The sequence below is a fragment of the Thalassophryne amazonica genome, chromosome 10, assembly GCF_902500255.1.
Source record: "Thalassophryne amazonica chromosome 10, fThaAma1.1, whole genome shotgun sequence".
NCBI classification, from domain to species: domain Eukaryota; kingdom Metazoa; phylum Chordata; class Actinopteri; order Batrachoidiformes; family Batrachoididae; genus Thalassophryne; species Thalassophryne amazonica.
The window spans coordinates 34,492,445-34,514,342 of record NC_047112.1 but is presented as its reverse complement, the minus strand read 5'-3'; the positions used below and the strand labels follow the sequence as shown (position 1 = coordinate 34,514,342).

General features: G+C 44.6%; 1 protein-coding gene across 1 annotated transcript in view; it reads right to left on the bottom strand.

Annotated features, from left to right (window-relative positions):
- Window positions 1-3,547: 3,547 nt before the first annotated feature.
- The window catches only part of hdgfl2 (HDGF like 2), a 32,559-nt gene continuing 14,208 nt past the window's right edge, over window positions 3,548-21,898 (bottom strand). The window contains exons 10-16 of the mRNA XM_034179756.1: window positions 21,748-21,878; window positions 21,565-21,632; window positions 17,453-17,523; window positions 17,212-17,313; window positions 9,515-9,665; window positions 9,208-9,325; window positions 3,548-4,693 (exon numbers count right to left, since the gene is read on the bottom strand). Coding sequence (XP_034035647.1) covers window positions 4,594-4,693; window positions 9,208-9,325; window positions 9,515-9,665; window positions 17,212-17,313; window positions 17,453-17,523; window positions 21,565-21,632; window positions 21,748-21,878 — 741 coding nt within the window. The 3' untranslated portion in view covers window positions 3,548-4,593. The remainder of the gene's footprint in view (window positions 4,694-9,207; window positions 9,326-9,514; window positions 9,666-17,211; window positions 17,314-17,452; window positions 17,524-21,564; window positions 21,633-21,747; window positions 21,879-21,898) is intronic.

Genomic DNA, 21,898 nt, shown 5'->3' with positions numbered 1-21,898 from the left:
TAACTTGGGTTTCTAAATTTAGTTCTCTTGAATGCAGCATATTACATCGTGCTAACGGCACCTATCATTTACCTCCGCCACGGCAAAGTTGGGCGGAAGTTATGTTTTCACCTGTTTGTGAATGGCCTGGAGCCCACAATTTTTCATATGTCATTATGAAATTTTTACTGAGGATTCATATCCTGATAGGCAAGAACTGATTCAATTTTCGAGGTCAAAGGTCAAAGTCAGAAAATTTTTTGGGAAAATTAGAAAAATCCCCATCTTTAACATTCAATAAACTGTCAAAAAAAAAAAAAGCAAATTTCTTTCATATTTGACAGCGTTGTGTAGGATGGCATCCTTTTATTGACCGACAAAGTTTTATCCAGATCTAATCCAGATTACAGATTTTGTGGCCATTTAAATTTAACATTGAAAGCCCCATTTAATGTATATTTTACATTATATCTTAATCAAATGTGCCTCAATAACTCTCATTTTTATGTTACGGATTTACCTACACCACCAAAATTGGGTGGAGGTTCCAATTTTATGCCTGTTTGTTTATCTTCCAGTTATCAGTTGGAAGCCAAGTGCCAAAAATCAATGACAAATTGCACATAGCAGAGATAACCAATGTTCTGTGAAACGTATCTGAAAAAGAATTCAGAAAATGAAAAATTTGAAAAAGAAAAAAAAAACCCTGAAAACACAAAAAAAACTTCGTGCATGAACTAAATATATTGTCCTGACATTTTATCACATCTAATTTATCTTATGTAAAGTCACCTCAAACAGGACTTTGACCGTGAAAACTTCTTCCAAGGTATAAAAAAAAAGTTGTGGAATTGGAAACTAGTGTTGGTGGAGGTTTGCGCTCCTTGAGCACGGTGCTCTAGTATCTATATGATATCCATAGGCTGTATATATGATAATATCACATAGTCGCGTCTGCCACCTGCTGGATGGTTAGTGGAGGAACCTGCCTTCATTTCAGAGTGTTCCAGATTGTTCATGGATGCTGGATAAACTGTCCAAAATTAGAAAGAGCTGTGGTTGAAACTCAAGTGGTTTGTCTGGCCCCTGAACACAGGACGCGTTCTGTGCTCGTTGCTCCAAACTTGCAACTTAGCAATATTTGAAACCTGTTTCACTTTTCTGGAGCCAGTATCAAAAGGAAGATGTCACGTGACCAGCTGATTCAAAACAAATTTTTTGACACATTCCAGTTGATTTGGTGTTGAAACATACGCAAATGACTGGACTGGGATCGCACTATTGCTTGTTTTCAGAAAATGTTGCAATTTACATATATATATACATATATATATACACATACATATATATATACACTTATTTATTTATTTAACAGCAACCAATCAAATTTAATTTTATATATTTCATATTATATAAAGCATGTGCAACGCCAATTCCAGTGAAGTTGGGACGTTGTGTGAAATGTAAGTAGAAACAGAACACAATGATTTGCAAATCCTCTTCAACCTATATTCAATTAAATACACCACAAAGACAAGATATTTAATGTTCAAACTGATAGACTTTGTTTTTGTGTAAATATTTGCTCATTTTGAAATGGATGCCTGCAACACATTTCAACAGGTTAATTGGAAACAGGTGAGTGTCATGATTGGGTATAAAAGGGGCATCCCCAAAAGGCTCAGTCGTTCACAAGCAAAGATGGGGCGAGGATCACCGCTTTGTGAACAACTGCATGGAAAAAAAAAATAGTCCAACAGTTTAAGAACAATGTTTCTCAACGTTCAATTGTAAGGAACTTAGGGTTTCCATCATCTACAGACCATAATCAGAACATTCAGAGAATCTGGAGAACTTTCTACACGTAAGTGGCAAGGCCGAAAACCAACACTGAATGCCTGTGACCTTCAATCCCTCAGGCGGCACTGCATTAAAAACCAACATCATTATGTAAAGGATCTTACCGAGTGGGCTCAGAAAACCATTGTCAGTTAACACACTTCGTCGCTACGTCTACAAGTGCAAGTTAAAACTCTACCATGCAAAGCGAAAGCCATACATCAACAACATCCAGAAACACCGCAGCCTTCTCTGGGCTTGAGCTCATTTGAAATGGACAGATGCAAAGTGGAAAAGTGTAGCATGATCTGATGAATCCACATTTCAAATTGTTTTTGGAAATCATGGACGTCGTGTCCTCTTTACAAAAGAGGAAAAAGACCATCCAGATTGTTACCAGCACAACGTTCAAAAGCCAGCAACTGTGTTGGTATGGGGGTGTGTTAGTGCCCATGGCATGGGCAACTTACACATCTGTGATGGCACCATCAATGCTGAAAGGTACATCCAGGTTTTGGAGCAACACATGCTGCCATCCAAGCAACGTCTTTTTCAGGGACGTCCCTGCTTATTTCAACAAGACAATGCCAAGCCACATTCTACACGTGTTACAACAGCGTGGCTTCGTAGTAAAAGAGTGCAGGTACTAGGATGGCCTGCCTGCAGTCCAGACCTGTCGCCCATTGAAAATATGCGGCGCATTATGAAGCACAAAATACGACAATGGAGACCGCAGAGATGTAACACAGTGGTAAACATACCACTGTCCCAGCTTTTTTGAAACGTGTTGCAGGCATCCATTTCAAAGTGAGCAAATATTTGCACAAAAACAAAGTTTATCAGTTTGAACATTAAATATCTTGTCTTTGTGGTGTATTCAATTGAATATAGGTTGAAGAGGATTTGCAGATCATTGTATTGTTTTTACATTTTACAAAACATCCCAACTTAATTGGAATTGGGGTTGTAAATCAGCAAATAGCACCCGATTTTGTATCCTTGTTACAAATAACGTAATGAATTATCTTTCTTTTCAAATGCACGAATGGAGACAGATGGCGACGGAGCCTGGCACAGCCAGACAGATTCTCAGTTTGAGAAAGTCGCAAAGCAGATTTATTTGAAGTGAATTACATGTCTGGTTTAGAAGGCCCAGTTTCGAGACCATCGCAGCACCATATTCTTTTTTTGATCCCTTCAAAATTAAATCCAGAATCTCACAAATCATTACATTTTCAGAAATTTTTCCTGTTTTGAACCATTTACTTTTAGATGTTCAGTCCACCAATTCCTTATCTTCTGAACTCAAGTTTTTGCCTTTACAATCACAAATGCTCTACCAACTTTGACCCAGCTGATCACCGTTCTTAGGTCTCTTTTTGACTGTTCTGCTGTGCAGTTTCTGTAAATATTGTAAATTCTCTCCGGCCTTGGTTGAACTGCCAGAAAGCTGCACCTGCTTGTCTATACTGTTCACTGGGTATGTGGGAATTTAATGTTCTACTCTGTAGCATCGCTTGTGTCACTTCAATTTGACCTTTTATGCGATACTCCTTTATGATTATTCTTTTGCCCATTATTTTTAATTAGCTGTGATATTAGACTGCTCGTTCCATTTCTACCAGGGATGAAGCACCGTAAAATAAAGCAAAACACACCTCACAGGCACAGCAAATAAACTAAAAGCACATTTTTACAGACTAAAGAAGATGGCACTAAAAACATCCTGATGTATATACATTTTTTTATTCAAGTCTCAACTAAGAGATAGCTTCACCAACTTACTTAAAACTGCCGACTGCTGTCAACATACAAAAGAAAAATGTCAAAATAGGCTGCAGTTGCATGGGATCTGAATGAGGTTTTGTACAATTTAAAAAGTAGGACATTTTTAATGTGTGCACAGTATACCATTTATTATGCAGGCAACACTGTGTGGAGATGATGTCATGAAGTGTTCCACAGTATTGACGACTGCAGACAAAACTGTAGATTGAAATATCTCCAAACACGGCTATTAGGGGAAAAACAACAACAACAAAAGAAAAAAGTGAACCTCAGCTTGAAAATGAACTCAGATTTCATGTCTTAACATATCAGGCTGGCTCTACACAGATAATTAACAAAAAACATCTTAACACCAGAGGATCACTAATACTGTTGCACTCATGTTATGCACACGCAGATGGCAGGCCTTTGTGACATTTGCAGATTTATATATATAAAAAAGAAAAAAGTCAACATTTATAGGGCTGCGCAAACTCTTCAATGCGAAACATTAACAGCATGAGCCAAGTTTCCTTACAAAGATAAAGTTCCATCTTCTACTTCCCCGCTCCAAATTCCTGGTAGAAGTGCTAAAAATTTATTTATGTAATATACATATCGTATGAAAAACCAAAACAGGGGTTCATATAGCAGAAAGGGCAGGGTGGGTCAGAGCAGGGGTTTGGGATTTTGGATGTGGGGCGGGCAGAGCGTTGTATAAAAGACAAAATTATATTTCAGACACCAAGAGGTTTGTGCAGCTCCACAAACTGTCACACGAACAAGCTTTCCTTTCTGTTGTGATAAATAATGGACTGGACATTTTAATTGACAAGGCCTTCTGTTTGATATCATTATGGTACAATTTTATTACCATTATCACAGATAGTACAGAAAGTGTCGAGTGTGTGTTGTACTGCTGCGGGGTCAGTGCTCACTGAATGAACTCAAACAAAAAGGCCACCATCCTTTAGCACTTGGTCCACTGAAGTGGTCCTTGGGGGAGATTCAGCTTTCTACAGGAGAAGATTCCATCTCTGCAGAAACAGAGTGATCTGCTTCATCGTATGTGCGTGTGTGTTGTTCACCAGCGCTGTCTGGGCTCCGCCTAATCAGAGAAAAAAGAAAGCACACAGTGCTAAATTTCATATTACATTAACTGGGATTCAGACCTCAGTTTTTCCACCACATAATTTGGAAGAGATCCACATTGGGATCTGGCACAAGTTTTACACTGGAAGTGGATGTCCTTCCTGTTGCAACTCCAGTTGTGCACGGAGAAACGTGTGAAGCTCCCAGTGTTCTGAAGTGGTTTCTCTGCCAAATACTAATTAGTGAAGCAGATAAAATATTTACAACGGAATCTTTTAAATGGTGAAACAAGCACCAAATTTGGCATAAATACTCCTTAGACATTACTCTTTTGTAAAAGCACATTAGCCACCTAATTTTTCAATAGGCCACCAGGTAGGGGTCAATTGAAGAATTACACAGGGGTCAAAATTTAAAAATGCTCCAATTATATTGAAAACTATACCACATTATTTGTCGAATTATCTGTCCCTGAAGACAAGAGACAGGTTTGGAAGTATTTGCCTCCAATCACATCTTCATATGATGTGCAACCATTGTGTGATGTTCAGTGGTGGCTGCTGGTCTGTCAAAGAAGGGAAGCTCATTGGTGGCTTACATCATAAAATTTGTCAATTTATTTATATGCAAATTCAAATATGTAAAATGGTCATAACAGTCCCAAGTTGCACAAGCATTTCATAATTTATATCTGTATTAAATACAGCATTTTATGATGGTACCAAGTGGTTAGTGCGCAAGGTTCCCAGTTCAAACCCCACCCCTGCCACATTTCTCCATGTAATGTGGAGATGCAGCAGGAAGTACATTCCAGGGTAAAACTTGTGCCAGAATCAACAAGCAGACACCTTAGATCTGCTGTGGGGACCCTGAGTGAAAACAAGGGAGCAGCCGAAGGGACTTACTTTTACAAGACTATTATTAATGTCTTCAAACAAAAATATCATCAAAAATTTCAAGAAGCACATAGAACCTTTATTATTAAACATACATAACAGAGCCTGACTGTTTGATGACATTGTTGCATGCAAATGTTATTTTAAAGAATGACCAGCAGATGTCGCCATATGTATTTTTATCAAAGCTTCAAAACACTGAACCATTGCTTAATATTTATTCAGTGATTCAAAAACGTTTTGGTTTCTCCGTGACTAATTTTCATGAATAAAATACATCAGCAACCACTATTTTATTACCACATATGTCCGACGGAGTTATAATTATGAATACTTTGATGTTGTGTTGCAAACTGGGACATTAATTAACGTGCGACAACTTTTAAACACTTACTGAAGAATGAAGCAGAGAGTAACTCACCCACCCTGCTCAGAGTGCCACTCTCATTGGACCGACATCTCTGCTATTATGGAACTGTGGGATAGCTCGCACCCACAGACTGAGCTCCCCGGACTACTTTTGCCACCCTGTTCAGCGTGCCGCTCTCATTGGAGCGACAACACACAGAATGTGTCTCTTCCCAGATAGATCTCTTTCAGTGCAACTTCTTGTTTTGACTTTAACACGAACAGCCAAGTCTTTCATCACCAACTGTAAATAGTAATCAAAACATTCCAATCGTATCTTTCTGAACTCTTCCGCATCAAACTCCATCGTGTCAATGTTTACAGTGTGCTTGAGCAGTAACAGGTGAAGCTGCTCATAAACTTTAAGTTTCTTAAATATTTATTACAGCCACTCTTAAAACTTCAGTTATCGTTATAATTTTATAACTGGTAAGTTTTAGAATTGATTTAGATGAGATATACTCATTATCTCACAGGAATATATCACAATTATCTGGGAACTACTTTTTGCATAGGAATTCATCAAGCACATCGGATGCGGGCGCGTACTAACACAGAATCCCCAGAAACTGGAAAGTTGTTCGGCCATTACGAGAGTGTCCATTTTTAGCTTGTCATAAGCTAAGCTAGTGGCGCTCGTGAGAGTGTGTAACTCACCTAGATCTTCTCACATAAACATCTAATCCAGTGTGCTTCTCTGGAACTTTAAAACAGACTGATTTATAGTGCACGCAAAACACTTTGGCAAAAATTTAAAAATGCATAAATATGCAAAAATGTGCAAACTAATTCTCATTCCTATAGCTGTCAATCAAAATGGGATTCAGCCTTTTGACTGATCATCCAATCACTGTACAGAACCCCAACGTCCAGGCCTGCCTACAGCTCCATTCACCCCCAAAAACACTCAGCGTCCGCGGGCGGGACAAAATCGTGGCTTAGTCCAATGACCGTCATGTTTCGTGGCAATGAAAAAACCTTTCCAGGCAGTTCCATTGAGGTGAACGGACGCTCCGCTTCTACAGGAAAATGCATTGACCACAGACCGTATGAGAAAAAGATTTATAAGAAGTTAACAAAATAGAGTCAATCAATTTGTGATAAGTAGCCGATTCTGAACAAACTTGTCTTCAAGATGAACGTGTTCTAACGCATTTGTAGTCAATGAAATGATAAACTGTACATATTTGACCATTTCATTTTTTGATATTTTAGGGAATGATGAGCTTCCCTTGCAGTCTTAGAGAAACCACCTCTGGTGACGCTTTATTGAAATCCACCAACAGGTTTCAGGGGCATTGCATTTACAAAATTAATGAAAGGACCAGAGGAACAGAATGTTTCCTATATAACTACCCCCGCCCCAACTTTTGTTTACAGGCAGTAAAACTACTACTGCCAGTGCATAACACAGTAATGGACTTTCTTACATAAACATTCAGCTGGTTAGTGCTGTGAGATCCACCCATGCAGTCTGTAGTCCACTGAAAAGAACAACATCTGTGGTCGAGACTAAATAACTGCCTGGTACTTTGAAAACAAGCACTTGTTGCACTGGTGAAAACATCCACAGTATTTAAATACTAACTCTTGAGGATCATACGAAAGCCCTGCAGTGGAAAAGAACTTTACAATCAAAGCAGTTTTGAATTAAGCATAAATATATGCATCTCTGACATCAACTTTGTTTTCTTTAAAGCATCTATTGTTATATCAGTCTCACTCTCTCTCTCACACACACACACACACACACACACACAGTAGTGTTCAGAATAATAGTAGTGCTATGTGACTAAAAAGATTAATCCAGGTTTTGAGTATATTTCTTATTGTTACATGGGAAACAAGGTACCAGTAGATTCTCACAAATCCAACAAGACCAAGCATTCATGATATGCACACTCTTAAGGCTATGAAATTGGGCTATTAGTAAAAAAAAAAAAGTAGAAAAGGGGGGTGTTCACAATAATAGTAGTGTGGCATTCAGTCAGTGAGTTTGTCAAGTGGAACAAACAGGTGTGAATCAGGTGTCCCCTATTTAAGGATGAAGCCAGCACCTGTTAAACATGCTTTTCTCTTTGAAAGCCTGAGGAAAATGGGACGTTCAAGACATTGTTCAGAAGAACAGCGTAGTTTGATTAAAAAGTTGATTGGAGAGGGGAAAACTTATACGCAGGTGCAAAAAATTATAGGCTGTTCATCTACAATGATCTCCAATGCTTTAAAATGGACAAAAAAAAACAGAGACGCGTGGAAGAAAACGGAAAACAACCATCAATATGGATAGAAGAATAACCAGAATGGCAAACAGTCAGGAGTTACCTGTAAGTGCTGTGACAGTTAGAAGACGCCTGTGTGAAGCTAATTTATTTACAAGAATCCCCCGCAAAGTCCCTCTGTTAAATAAAAGACATGCAGAAGAGGTTACAATTTGCCAAAGAACACATCAACTGGCCTAAAGAGAAATGGAGGAATATTTTGTGGACTGATGAGAGTAAAATTGTTCTTTTTGGGTCCAAGGGCCGCAGACAGTTTGTGAGACAACTCCCAAACTCTGAATTCAAGCCACAGTTCACAGTGAAGACAGTGAAGCATGGTGGTGCAAGCATCATGATATGGACATGTTTCTCCTACTATGGTGTTGGGCCTATATATCGCATACCAGGTATCATGGATCAGTTTGGATATATCAAAATACTTGAAGAGGTCATGTTGCCTTATGCTGAAGAGGACATGCCCTTGAAATGGGTGTTTCAACAAGACAATGACCCCAAGCACACTAGTAAACGAGCAAAATCTTGGTTCCAAACCAACAAAATTAATGCCTCGCAGATGTGAAGAAATCATGAAAAACTGTGGTTATACAACTAAATACTAGTTTAGTGATTCACAGGAATGCTAAAAAAGCAGTTTGAACATAATAGTTTTGAGTTTGTAGCGTCAACAGCAGATGCTACTATTATTGTGAACACCCCCTTTTCTACTTTTTTTACTAATAGCACAATTTCATAGCCTTAAGAGTGTGCATATCATGAATGCTTGGTCTTGTTGGATTTGTGAGAATCTACTGAATCTACTGGTACCTTGTTTCCCATGTAACAATAAAAATTATACTCAAAACCTGGATTAATCTTTTTAGTTACATAGCACTACTATTATTCTAAACACTACTGTACACACACACTATAAGAACTACTTGAAGAATCTAGCGCCACAAGATATTCACCTGGTTGGACTTGAACTGATGTGCTCATTACTCTCTTCCATGGTGGGTGACTTTGGCTTCTCATGTATTTCGACATCATCTTTCTTTTGTTCAGATTCCCCATTCACTGGAATGGATTCTTAAAAAAACATAATAATAAAAAGTAAAACATCTATTTCTAGTCATTAAACAAACTAAAAAAAAAAGTCTCTTCACAATCTCATGTTTTGTCTTTTATGATCTTGCATGCATTATAAAATACAAGTAAAGTTTGAACACCAATGTGCAAAACAAACATCAAAAATAAAATAAAATTTCCAGCATGTACCTGTGTTTTGTGTCTCTTTTCCATTATCTTCTGTGTTCTCTGTTTTAGGTTTCACGATCACTTCAGTTTTTCCCACAAAGCGAAGTTTTAACTTATTATAGACATCACTGGCTTTTTCCATGACTGCAGTGCTGGCCTTGTACCGCCGAATCTATTTGTCAATGCAGAAGCAGAGAGAACAGGTAAGTGTACCAAAAATTAAACAGAACAGTGCAGAAAAAAAGTGTGATAAGATCACCCTCCATAATTTGGAACACCTGCAACTCTTCCCCCCATCCCCAAGTGTGAGTCATCCCATTTTCAAAATTTTCCTATTATGTTAAGACTATCCCATCTTAATGGAAAACACATTTATGCACATACAACCCCTGGCAAAAATTATGGAATCACCGGCCTCGGAGGATGTTCATTCAGTTGTTTAATTTTGTAGAAAAAAAGCAGATCACAGACATGACACAAAACTAAAGTCATTTCAAATGACAACTTTCTGGCTTTAAGAAACACTATAAGAAATCAAGAAAAAAGATTGTGGCAGTCAGTAACGGTTACTTTTTTAGACCAAGCAGAGGAAAAAATATGGAATCACTCAATTAGGAGGAAAAAATTATGGAATCACCCTGTAAATTTTCATCCCCCAAATTAACACCTGCATCAAATCAGATCTGCTCATTGACATTGACCCTATGCCATGACATTGACCCTATGTGTCTTTTTGCAAGGAATTGTTTTGCAGTTTTTGTTCTATGGCAAGATGCATTATCATCTTGAAAAATGATTTCATCATCCCCAAACATCCTTTCAATTGTCCAAAATATCAACATAAACTTGTGCATTTATTGATGATGTAATGACAGCCATCTCCCCAGTGCCTTTACCTAACATGCAGCCCCATATCATCAATGACTGTGGAAATTTACATGTTCTCTTCAGGCAGTCATCTTTATAAATCTCATTGGAACGGCACCAAACAAAAGTTCCAGCATCATCACCTTGCCCAATGCAGATTCGAGATTCATCACTGAATATGACTTTCATCCAGTCATCCACAGTCCACAATTGCTTTTCCTTAGCCCATTGTAACCTTGTTTTTTTCTGTTTAGGTGTTAATGATGCCTTTCGTTTAGCTTTTCTGTATGTAAATCCCATTTCCTTTAGGCGGTTTCTTACAGTTCAGTCACACACGTTGACTCCAGTTTCCTCCCATTCGTTCCTCATTTGTTTTGTTGTACATTTTTCGATTTTTGAGACATATTGCTTTAAGTTTTGTTGTGTGGGCCGCCAGAAGAGGAGGTACTGCTGGTCCACCACCAGAGGGCGCCCTGTCTGGAGTGCGGGCTCCAGGCACCAGAGGGCGCAGCCGCCTCACAGGAGCAGCCAGGGTGACAGCTGTCACGCATCACCTGCAACAGCTGTTACCAATCACCTGATCAGCAGGGGTACATCAGCAGGACAACGTCTCCACCTCTTTGCCGAGATATCGTTCTACCTGGAAGGTAACGTTCTCAGCTGACCGTGAGATCTTTTCAGTAACCTTTTGTGACTTTTGTGCATTATATAGCAGACTCTTTCCAACGAGAGGTGGAGGTAGTTTTCCTGCCGTGTGGATTGCTGGGTGTAAACGCGCCCACATTTAATTGTTTTTTTTTGTTCCTCGCCAGCAGTACCAGGTCCGACACGCGGAGGCAGTGGCCACCTGGGAGTTCGGGACTTGGCGGCTCCAGTATTCCCGGGGTCTGGTGGCGGAGGAAATCGTGTGGTTCCAGTTCTGCTTTGGACAGACGTCTTCTATCTTCGAGCCTGCCCACACGACACCTTCTGTGATTTGACTTGTTGTCTATTGTTGTAATCTGTTGTGTTTGTTGTGCCCATTCACAACAGTAAAGTGTTGTTATTTGACTTCCTCCATTGTCCGTTCATTTGCGCCCCCTGTTGTGGGTCCGTGTACCTACACTTTCCCAACAGGATATCTCGGCCAACGTCATGGACCCCGAGGGGCGTCGACCGGCCGTTGAACGGCCAATGGAAGAGCAGGGCGCACAGGCGTCTGCAGGAGGAATGATCGGTGAGTTGCAGCGAATCCTCACCGCTTTTACGGCTCGGCTGGATCTGATGACCGAGCAGAACGTCCTCCTTAACCGCAGGGTGGAGGCTCTCGCCGCGCAGGTGGAAGCGCGCCCTCAGGGCGCTGCTGCGGCTCCCCCTCCTGTCGATCCTGTGCGCAATAGTGACGTTCCACAGGTCGTTCAACGACCCCTCCCACCTTCCCCTGAAGCATACATAAGCCCTCCACAACCGTACGGGGGTTGTGTGGAGACATGCGCGGACTTTCTTATGCAGTGTTCGCTCGTCTTCGCACAACGTCCAGTCATGTACGCGACTGATGCTAGTAAGATAGCTTATGTGATTAATCTGCTTCGCGGCAAGGCACGCGCTTGGGCTACAGCGCTCTGGGAGCAAAATTCACGGCTCCTTCTGACATATGATGGGTTTGTGAGGGAGTTCAGAACAGTGTTCGATCACCCAAATAGAGGAGAGACCGCTTCAGCCGTGCTGCTGTCAATGAGACAGGGGCGCCGGAGCGCAGCTGCTTATGCAGTCGACTTCCGCATCGCGGCTGCGAGGTCCGGCTGGAATAGCACTGCCCTCCGCGCCGCCTTCGTAAACGGACTATCGTTGGTCCTGAAGGAGCACCTGGTGGCTAAGAACGAACCGCGGGATTTGGACGGGCTTATTGATCTCGTTATACGATTAGACAATCGGTTAGAGGAACGCCGTCAGGAGCGAGGCGAAGGACGTGACCGGATACGCGCCACCCCTCTCCCTTCCGGGTTCGAAAAGGGGCCGCCCTCCCCACGCTCCACAGCCGCAGCGCTTTGTGGGGCAACAGCTCCCCCTGTTGACGTTGTTAGGGAAACGCACAGGGCCAAAATGGGGAGGCTGATCCGTGGAGAGTATTTTCTCTGCAGCTCAACAGAGCACACACAGAGAGACTGCCCCAAACGGCCAAGACGTCAACACTCGCCCTTAGAGACTGGGCTAAGGGGGGGTCAAGACATTCAAGTGAGACACACACAAATTGCCACACGACTCCCAGTCACAATCCTGAGCGGGGATTTAACCCTTCAAGCCCGAGCACTGGTGGACACAGGGTCAGAAGGGAATCTGCTAGACAGCGGATGGGCAAAGGAGGTAGGGCTCCCTCTGGTGGCGCTTCCTTCGCCATTGCAGGTGCGGGCACTAGATGGCACCCTCCTCCCTTTACTCACACACACAAGACACAACCAGTAACTCTGGTGGTGTCTGGAAACCACCGGGAGGAGATTGAGTTTTTTGTAACTCCTTCTACCTCCCGCGTGATTTTGGGCATCCCATGGATGTTAAAGCACAATCCCCGGATTGATTGGCCGTCTGGGGTGGTGGTTCAGTGGAGCGAAACCTGCCATCGGGTGTGTTTAGGATCCTCGGTTCCTCCCGGTTCCCAGGCTAAGGAGGAGGTCAAAGTCCCTCCCAATCTGACGGCAGTGCCGGTTGAGTACCACGATCTTGCTGACGTCTTCAGCAAGGATCTGGCACTCACCCTTCCCCCGCACCGTCCGTACGATTGTGCCATTGATTTGGTTCCAGGCGCTGAGTTCCCGTCCAGCAGGCTGTACAACCTCTCACGACCTGAGCGCGAATCACTGGATACCTACATCCGGGACTCATTAGCTGCCGGGCTGATCCGGAACTCCACCTCCCCGATGGGGGCAGGTTTCTTTTTTGTGGGCAAGAAAGATGGCGGACTTCGTCCATGTATTGATTACAGGGGGCTGAATGAGATTACGGTTCGCAACCGATACCCGTTGCCATTATTAGATTCCGTGTTCACCCCCCTACATGGAGCCAAAATCTTTACTAAGCTGGATCTTAGAAATGCGTATCACCTGGTTCGGATCCGGAAGGGAGACGAATGGAAGACGGCATTCAACACCCCATTAGGTCACTTTGAGTACCTGGTCATGCCGTTCGGCCTCACAAACGCCCCAGCGACGTTCCAAGCATTAGTTAATGATGTCTTGCGGGATTTCCTGCACCGATTCGTCTTCGTATATCTAGACGATATACTCATCTTTTCTCCGGATCCTGAGACTCATGTCCGGCATGTACGTCAGGTCCTGCAGCGGTTGTTGGAGAACCGGCTGTTTGTGAAGGGCGAGAAGTGTGAGTTTCACCGCACATCTTTGTCCTTCCTGGGGTTTATCATCTCCCCCAACTCCGTCGCTCCTGATCCGGCCAAGGTTGCGGCGGTGAGAGACTGGCCCCAACCCACTAGCCGTAGGAAGCTGCAACAGTTCCTCGGCTTTGCAAATTTCTACAGGAGGTTCATTAAGGGCTACAGTCAGGTAGTTAGCCCCCTGACAGCCCTGACCTCACCAAAAGTCCCCTTCACCTGGTCGGATCGTTGCGATGCCGCGTTCAAGGAGTTGAAACGACGCTTCTCGTCTGCACCCGTTCTGGTGCAGCCCGATCCTAGTCGCCAGTTAGTGGTTGAAGCGGACGCCTCGGACTCAGGGATAGGAGCTGTGCTTTCCCAGAGCGGGAAGACCGATAAGGTCCTTCACCCGTGTGCCTATTTTTCCCGCAGGTTGACCCCGGCCGAACGGAACTATGACGTCGGCAATCGAGAACTCCTTGCGGTGAAAGAGGCTCTTGAAGAGTGGAGACATCTGTTGGAGGGAACGTCCGTGCCATTCACGGTTTTCACTGACCACCGGAACCTGGAGTATATCAGGACCGCCAAGCGGCTGAACCCCAGGCAAGCCCGCTGGTCACTGTTCTTCGGCCGTTTTGACTTCCGGATCACCTACCATCCCGGGACCAAAAACCAGAGATCGGATGCCTTGTCCCGGGTACATGAAGATGAAGTCAAAGCGGAGTTGTCGGATCCACCGGAACCCATCATCCCGGAGTCCACTATCGTGGCCACCCTCACCTGGGACGTAGAGAGAACCGTCCGGGAGGCCCTGGCATGAAGCCCGGAACCCGGAACTGGGCCGAAGAACAAACTATACGTCCCACCAGAAGCTAGGGCTGCAGTCCTGGAATTCTGTCACAGCTCCAAGCTCTCCTGTCATCCAAGGGTGCGAAGAACCGTGGCAGTTGTCCGGCAGCGCTTCTGGTGGGCGTCCCTAGAGGCCGACGTCCGGGATTATATCCAGGCCTGCACCACCTGCGCCAGGGGCAAGGCTGACCATCGCAGGGCATCAGGACTACTCCAGCCGCTGCCTGTGCCTCATCGCCCCTGGTCCCACATCGGCCTGGATTTTGTCACGGGCCTCCCGCCGTCCCAGGGTAACACCACCATCCTCACGATAGTGGACCGATTCTCCAAGGTGGCCCACTTCGTGGCCCTCCCGAAGCTCCCAACAGCCCAGGAGACAGCGGACCTCCTGGTCCACCACGTCGTCCGGCTGCATGGGATTCCAACAGACATCGTCTCCGATCGCGGTCCCCAGTTCTCCTCGCAAGTCTGGAGGAGCTTCTGCTGGGAACTGGGGGCCACGGTGAGTCTCTCGTCCGGGTACCACCCTCAGACCAACGGGCAAGCAGAACGGGTAAACCAGGAGGTGGAACAGGCCTTGCGCTGCGTGACTGCCGCGCACCCGGCGGCCTGGAGTACCCATTTGGCCTGGATCGAGTATGCCCATAACAGCCAGGTGTCTTCAGCCACCGGCCTCTCCCCTTTTGAGGTGTGTCTGGGGTATCAGCCCCCGTTATTTCCGGTGGTTGAGGGAGAGGTCAGTGTGCCCTCGGTCCAGGCCCACCTACGGAAGTGCCGTCGGGTGTGGCGTGCCGCCCGTTCTGCTTTGCTAAAGGCCCGGACGAGGGCAAAAGCCCATGCAGACCGTCGGCGGACCCCGGCCCCTGCGTATCGGCCAGGGCAGGAGGTGTGGTTATCCACAAAGGACATTCCCCTCAAAGTGGACTCCCCCAAGCTACAGGACCGTTATATCGGCCCATTCAAGATCCTTAAGGTCATCAGTCCAGCCGCAGTGAGGCTTCAGCTTCCGGCCTCACTGCGGATCCATCCTGTGTTTCATGTATCCCGTGTCAAACCGCATCACACCTCACCCCTCTGTACTCCGGGTCCGGCACCGCCTCCTGCCCGGATCATCGATGGCGAGCCGGCTTGGACTGTACGCCGGCTCTTGGATGTCCGTAGGATGGGCCGGGGCTTCCAGTATTTGGTAGACAGGGAGGGGTACGGTCCCGAAGAACGCTCCTGGGTGAAGAGGAGCTTCATCCTGGACCTGGCCCTCCTGGCCGATTTCTACCGCCGCCACCCGGACAAGCCTGGTCGGGCGCCAGGAGGCGCCCGTTGAGGGGGGGGGGGGTCCTGTTGTGTGGGCCGCCAGAAGAGGAGGTACTGCTGGCCCACCACCAGAGGGCGCCCTGTCTGGAGTGCGGGCTCCAGGCACCAGAGGGCGCAGCCGCCTCACAGGAGCAGCCAGGGTGACAGCTGTCACGCATCACCTGCAACAGCTGTTACCAATCACCTGATCAGCAGGGGTACATCAGCAGGACGACGTCTCCACCTCTTTGCCGAGATATCGTTCTACCTGGAAGGTAACGTTCTCAGCTGACCGTGAGATCTTTTCAGTAACCTTTTGTGACTTTTGTGCATTATATAACAGACTCTTTCCAACGAGAGGTGGAGGTAGTTTTCCTGCCGTGTGGATTGCTGGGTGTAAACGCGCCCACATTTAATTGTTTTTTTTTGTTCCTCGCCAGCAGTACCAGGTCCGACACGCGGAGGCAGTGGCCACCTGGGAGTTCGGGACTTGGCGGCTCCAGTATTCCCGGGGTCTGGTGGCGGAGGAAATCGTGTGGTTCCGGTTCTGCTTTGGACAGACGTCTTCTATCTTCGAGCCTGCCCACACGACACCTTCTGTGATTTGACTTGTTGTCTATTGTTGTAATCTGTTGTGTTTGTTGTGCCCACTCACAACAGTAAAGTGTTGTTATTTGACTTCCTCCATTGTCCGTTCATTTGCGTCCCCTGTTGTGGGTCCGTGTACAAGTTTCCCAACAAGTTTTCTGTCTTGACGCTTTGATGTCTTCCTTGGTCTACCAGTATGTTTGCCTTTAACAACCTTCCCATGTTGTTTCTATTTGGTCCAGAGTTTAGACACAGCTGACTGTGAACAACCAACATCTTTTGCAACATTGCGTGATGATTTACTCTCTTTTAAGAGTTTGATAATCCTCTCCTTTGTTTCAATTGACATCTCTCGTGTTGGAGCCATGATTCATGTCAGACCACTTGGTGCAACAGCTCTCCAAGGTGTGTTCACTCCTTTTTAGATGCAGACTAATGAGCAGATCTGATATGATGCAGGTGTTAGTTTTGGGGATGAAAATTTACAGGGTGATTCCATAATTTTTTCCTCAGAATTGAGTGATTCCATATTTTTTTCCTCTGCTTGGTCTAAAAAAGTAACCATTACTGACTGCCACAATCTTTTTTTCTTGATTTCTTATAGTGTTTCTTAAAGCCAGAAAGTTGCCATTTGAAATGACTTTAGTTTTGTGTCATGTCTGTGATCTGCTTTTTTTCTACAAAATTAAACAACTGAATGAACATCCTCCGAGGCCGGTGATTCCATAATTTTTGCCAGGGGTTGTACAAAAGACCGGCAAACAAAAAGAAAGCACACCTTTTTCAATGTGGCAATAACTTCAGCATTCTTTTGAAGGATATGGCTGGTAACAGGCACAGCTTCGAGCTCTCCTAAGGCTTGTAGACATCGTTCTATGTCCTAAAAAAATACAAAATGCAGAGTAAATCTTTGATTTTCATTTTTTTTTTAAAAGACTGCACAAATGTACTTGCACAAAAAGCAGAAAGAATGAATTTGTTTTAAATTAAAAATAAAAATGATCAAGGACAACACTTACTGGGTTGTCCACTTTGAGTGCAAATTTTATATCTGTATGGAGTTTCTGTAACCTTTCTTCTGGCGAAGGCTCTGCAGAAGAACACAACACTCAGTCAATATGCTGCACTGAAAACTGCAGGTTACTGAAACACGTGATGCAGAGTTATAGTCTATACACTCAAACACACACAAAAGAAAAGAAAAACATGTAGGGAATCACCATCCTCCAGCCAATCTTTAAAAGTGTTTACATTAGACCCTGGTGTTCTGTATGTACAACTCACAATAACATTTTTCTCTTTCCCCTACATATTTTTATTGACAGGCTTTCAAGTACATTATCAACCACCACTGACACTTTTTGAACCACCTTATAGTTATAACTCATGTACACACCACCACCAATTTTTTTTTCAAATCAGTTCATATCCTTCAAGATCAAAGTCCATGCCCCTTTCATTGTTCATCCAAGTTTCAGATATATCAATTATGTTGAAAGGTTGTGAAAACTGACTTATGTATTCCTTGATGGCAAAGTTGGCAAACAGGCTTCCGATATTGAAGTGGATTATTTAAATTTTGTTTGCAGTTTTGTATATACTATTATACTGGTCTTCAGTAAAATAGTGGCAATCCTTGCTGATATTCAAACAGAAATTATTATCTGGATCGATGTCCTTTTCAATGTCCTGTGGTTAACAGTATGTTTAGTGTCTTGAAAAGTATTTAGTTCTCGGGGGTCAAAGGCAATAATCCTTTTTGTAACTGGTTAACTTCAAAATGAGTATTAGTGGTATTTGTATCCACATTAAAGTCTTATGAGTCAGCACTCCTGTTGTCCATTACGTGTCTCATTGCTGTCTTGGTGTACTAGAGCGTGGGTGGATGATCAGCTTGTCGCAGCGTAGATACGCAACGTCCTGCCGCACAGCTCTCAGCTCCAGCATCAGTTCTTTCCTCTTTTGTCTGACAGTGTCTGAAGGTCTCACTGATTAATGTTTTTGTTCCTTTAAGAGACTTGGTGCGTTGCAGTATGGATTCTCAGTCCTTGTATCACAGTAGTTTGACCACTATGTGCCTTGGTCTGTCACCTCCAGGTTTTCCTGTGCGATGCGCTCTCTCTCTGCCTCGATCTCTCGCTGCAGTTGCTCCGCCAGAGCCTTTTAATTTTCTCTTCCGACTCAGCCAAGTTTCTTCTTCTTCTCCAGGTTCTTACGTCTGGTCTGACCTTCCAAGTATTCTGTCTTGTCTGTGATAGTCAGCAAACTTTCACAGACTTCATAAATGTCCACTTGCATTGAATTGCAGTGTTCCACACACTTAACCATGTCTGCTTCTTTTTGTGAAAACTTCTGGTACGTCCCTTGATACTGCATCCAGTCTGGTGATAGTGGAATCCATGATCATTAGGACAAATCCTTTGAAAGTTTTCTTGTTGCTGATTTAACAGAGCCAAGAGCATGTCCTTCTGCCGCTGCATCATCTCAGTAACATGAGAGAGCAACACTTACTCCTCATCCGGTTTAACCTCTGTTTTAGCTGCTTTTGGTGGCATTTTATAGTACACAGTTCACTTGCTTGACCTGCTGCCGTTTATCAGTCCAAGACGTTGGAGCTGCAAGCAGCCAAACTGCTATCAATGCTGATAGTTGTTAGCTAACTTGCTAACTAGCAAAGCACAACTCCTTTCGTCACAGCCCAAAGTCACAAAAAAGTTTCCTTAAGCCCCTTTCACACCGGGCTTGCAGGAGTACGCTAGAAAATTGCGCAGATTTGGTGTAGTCCCTGTGTAGGCTAGTGTGTGATTGCTTATGGTCTTGCTTATAGTTGCTTACTGTAGCTTTTACTGCCACAATATGTAACCCTCACCGCTATTTTTCTGCCTTTTCACAGTCCACTCATGCCTACTTTTTTTTTTGCACTGTGTAAAATGCACTCTGTTCTCAAAACGGTTAAAAGCAAATGCCACTCACGTTTCCAGATGTACAGTGAGACACTGCTGCCTCGTCAGGGCTGGGGACATCAGATCACCACGTTCAGAGACCATTGCCCCCCCACCCAAAAAATAGAAAATATTGCCATTTAAATGCACAAGCATACTTAAACACCCGGTTTCTTGTTTCAGCAATGAGAGAGAAACAGCGGGGGAGAGAGAGATTTTATGAATTGAAAGAATGTAACCATGTTTTCTGATGTGCATTTTAACAGACGGATCCCTGCCGGTTCATGTACACGCGCTGCGGGCTGCGTAGATCACTTCACCACAGACTCGCGCACCCGTTGGACCACACGCGCTGCGGGCTGCGTAGATCACTTCACCACAGACTCGCGCACCCGTTGGACCACACGCGCTGCGGGCTGCGTAGATCATTTCACCACATACTCGCGCGCATGTTGGATCACGCACTGCGGGCTGCGTAGATCACTTCACCACAGACTCGCGCACCCGTTGGACCACACGCGCTGCGGGCTGCGTAGATCACTTCACCACAGACTCGCGCACCCGTTGGACCACACGCGCTGCGGGCTGCGTAGATCACTTCACCACAGACTCGCGCACCCGTTGGACCACACGCGCTGCGGGCTGCGTAGATCACTTCACCACAGACTCGCGCACCCGTTGGACCACACGCGCTGCGGGCTGCGTAGATCACTTCACCACAGACTCGCGCACCCGTTGGACCACACGCGCTGCGGGCTGCGTAGATCACTTCACCACAGACATGTGCACCCGTTGGACCACACGCGCTGCGGGCTGCGTAGATCACTTCACCACAGACATGTGCACCCGTTGGACCACACGCGCTGCGGGCTGCGTAGATCACTTCACCACAGACTCGCGCACCCGTTGGACCACACGCGCTGCGGGCTGTGTAGATCACTTCACCACAGACATGTGCACCCGTTGGATCACGTGTGCTGCAGGCTGTGTGGATCACCTCACCACACTGCGAACTGTGTGGCTCATGCAGTCACACTCGCGCACACGCTGGTTTGTTACCTGTTCTGAGCAGGCATATGTCCACCATTTCGATCACACACACACACACACACACACACACACACACACACACACACACACACACACACACACACACACACACACACACACACACACACACACACACACACACACACACTCTCTCCACCTGTTCTCCTCCAACTGATTCACCCCGAATACACTCAGTTTTTGGATGTGTACAGTAGCGCCGTGTTGTGTAGATTTGCATACAGTAGCGCAGTGTTGTGTAGACTTGCTTAAAAACTGCGTACTTTCTGCGTCTAGTGCTCTATGCAGAAAAAAATTAAACAGGTTTAATTTCTTGCATCCACCCCTCATACCCCTCAGCATACTGCGATGAAGGGGAGTTAAAAACTCAGTGTAGAGCTGTTTTCTGTGTAGTCAGTACACCACAATACGCAACTCTACATTTGCCCCGGTGTGAAAGGGCTTTTACACAGTTGTTTCTCTGCATTTGTCGGCGTGCAACAACAGCCACTTCAAACTAAAGAATGGTGTAATTAGGACCTTTCTTAAGCAGAGAAAAGCTTCATTTACGTAGTCAGCGGCACAGGAGGTCCGTCCAAAAAAGTGGTCTCACACTTCGTTGTGCTTGTTCTTTTGGAGTACAAAGAGCTATAAAACAAACCCCACCCCACCCCAAAAGAGACCTCATGGAAGAGGACAGATAGCTCAGAAGGTATAGTGTCACTGTTTTTATTTAATGCCCGGTTTGTAGTACTGCGTCACCAATCGTCGTTGGTGACAACTAATGGGTTAGCCAATACTGGCACAATCAGTTGATAAACACATGATACTTGGTATTGCACGCACAAAAACACTGAAGCATCATGTCCACAGACAGCAGTAGGACAGTACTGTGAGCAAAAAGGATTAAATTGGAAAAAAAACAAAAAAAAAAACACCTTTCATGTATTGTTGATGCTCAGAGCAGCCATCTTGGACTGTGAGCTCTGAGCATGTGGTGTGTGAATAAGTTGACGAGTTAGAATTACAATTTCCCACTTGTAACTGGCAATACCACCTCCAAGTGAAACTACAACACACCACTAGTCAGCTACAATTAACATAAAGGTGATGGTAAAAGTGTGAGTTTAAGGAACACTGACCCTTTTTCTTCTCTACTTTCTTCTCTGCGAGCCTTTCTGGTCTGCGTCTGATGGTTTCAGGCTTTGACCTGAGAGTGAGAGAACACTGATGTGCCTATTTCATTTTTCACAAGTTGCGCATATTTTGTTTGTTTGTTGTTTTTCATGTGTGCTGTAGTGTCCATTTTACTGTTGGACACTCACCTTGCTCTTGACCTTTCTTGTGACTGTCGTGCTTTTTTTTCTTTGAGCTCTTTCTCCTTTCTTTGCTTTCGGTCCTCTTTCTTCCCTCTTGCCTTTTTCTGGTTGTCCGATCTCTTGGATGGTTTTTTGACCTTGTGTTGAGAAAAAAACA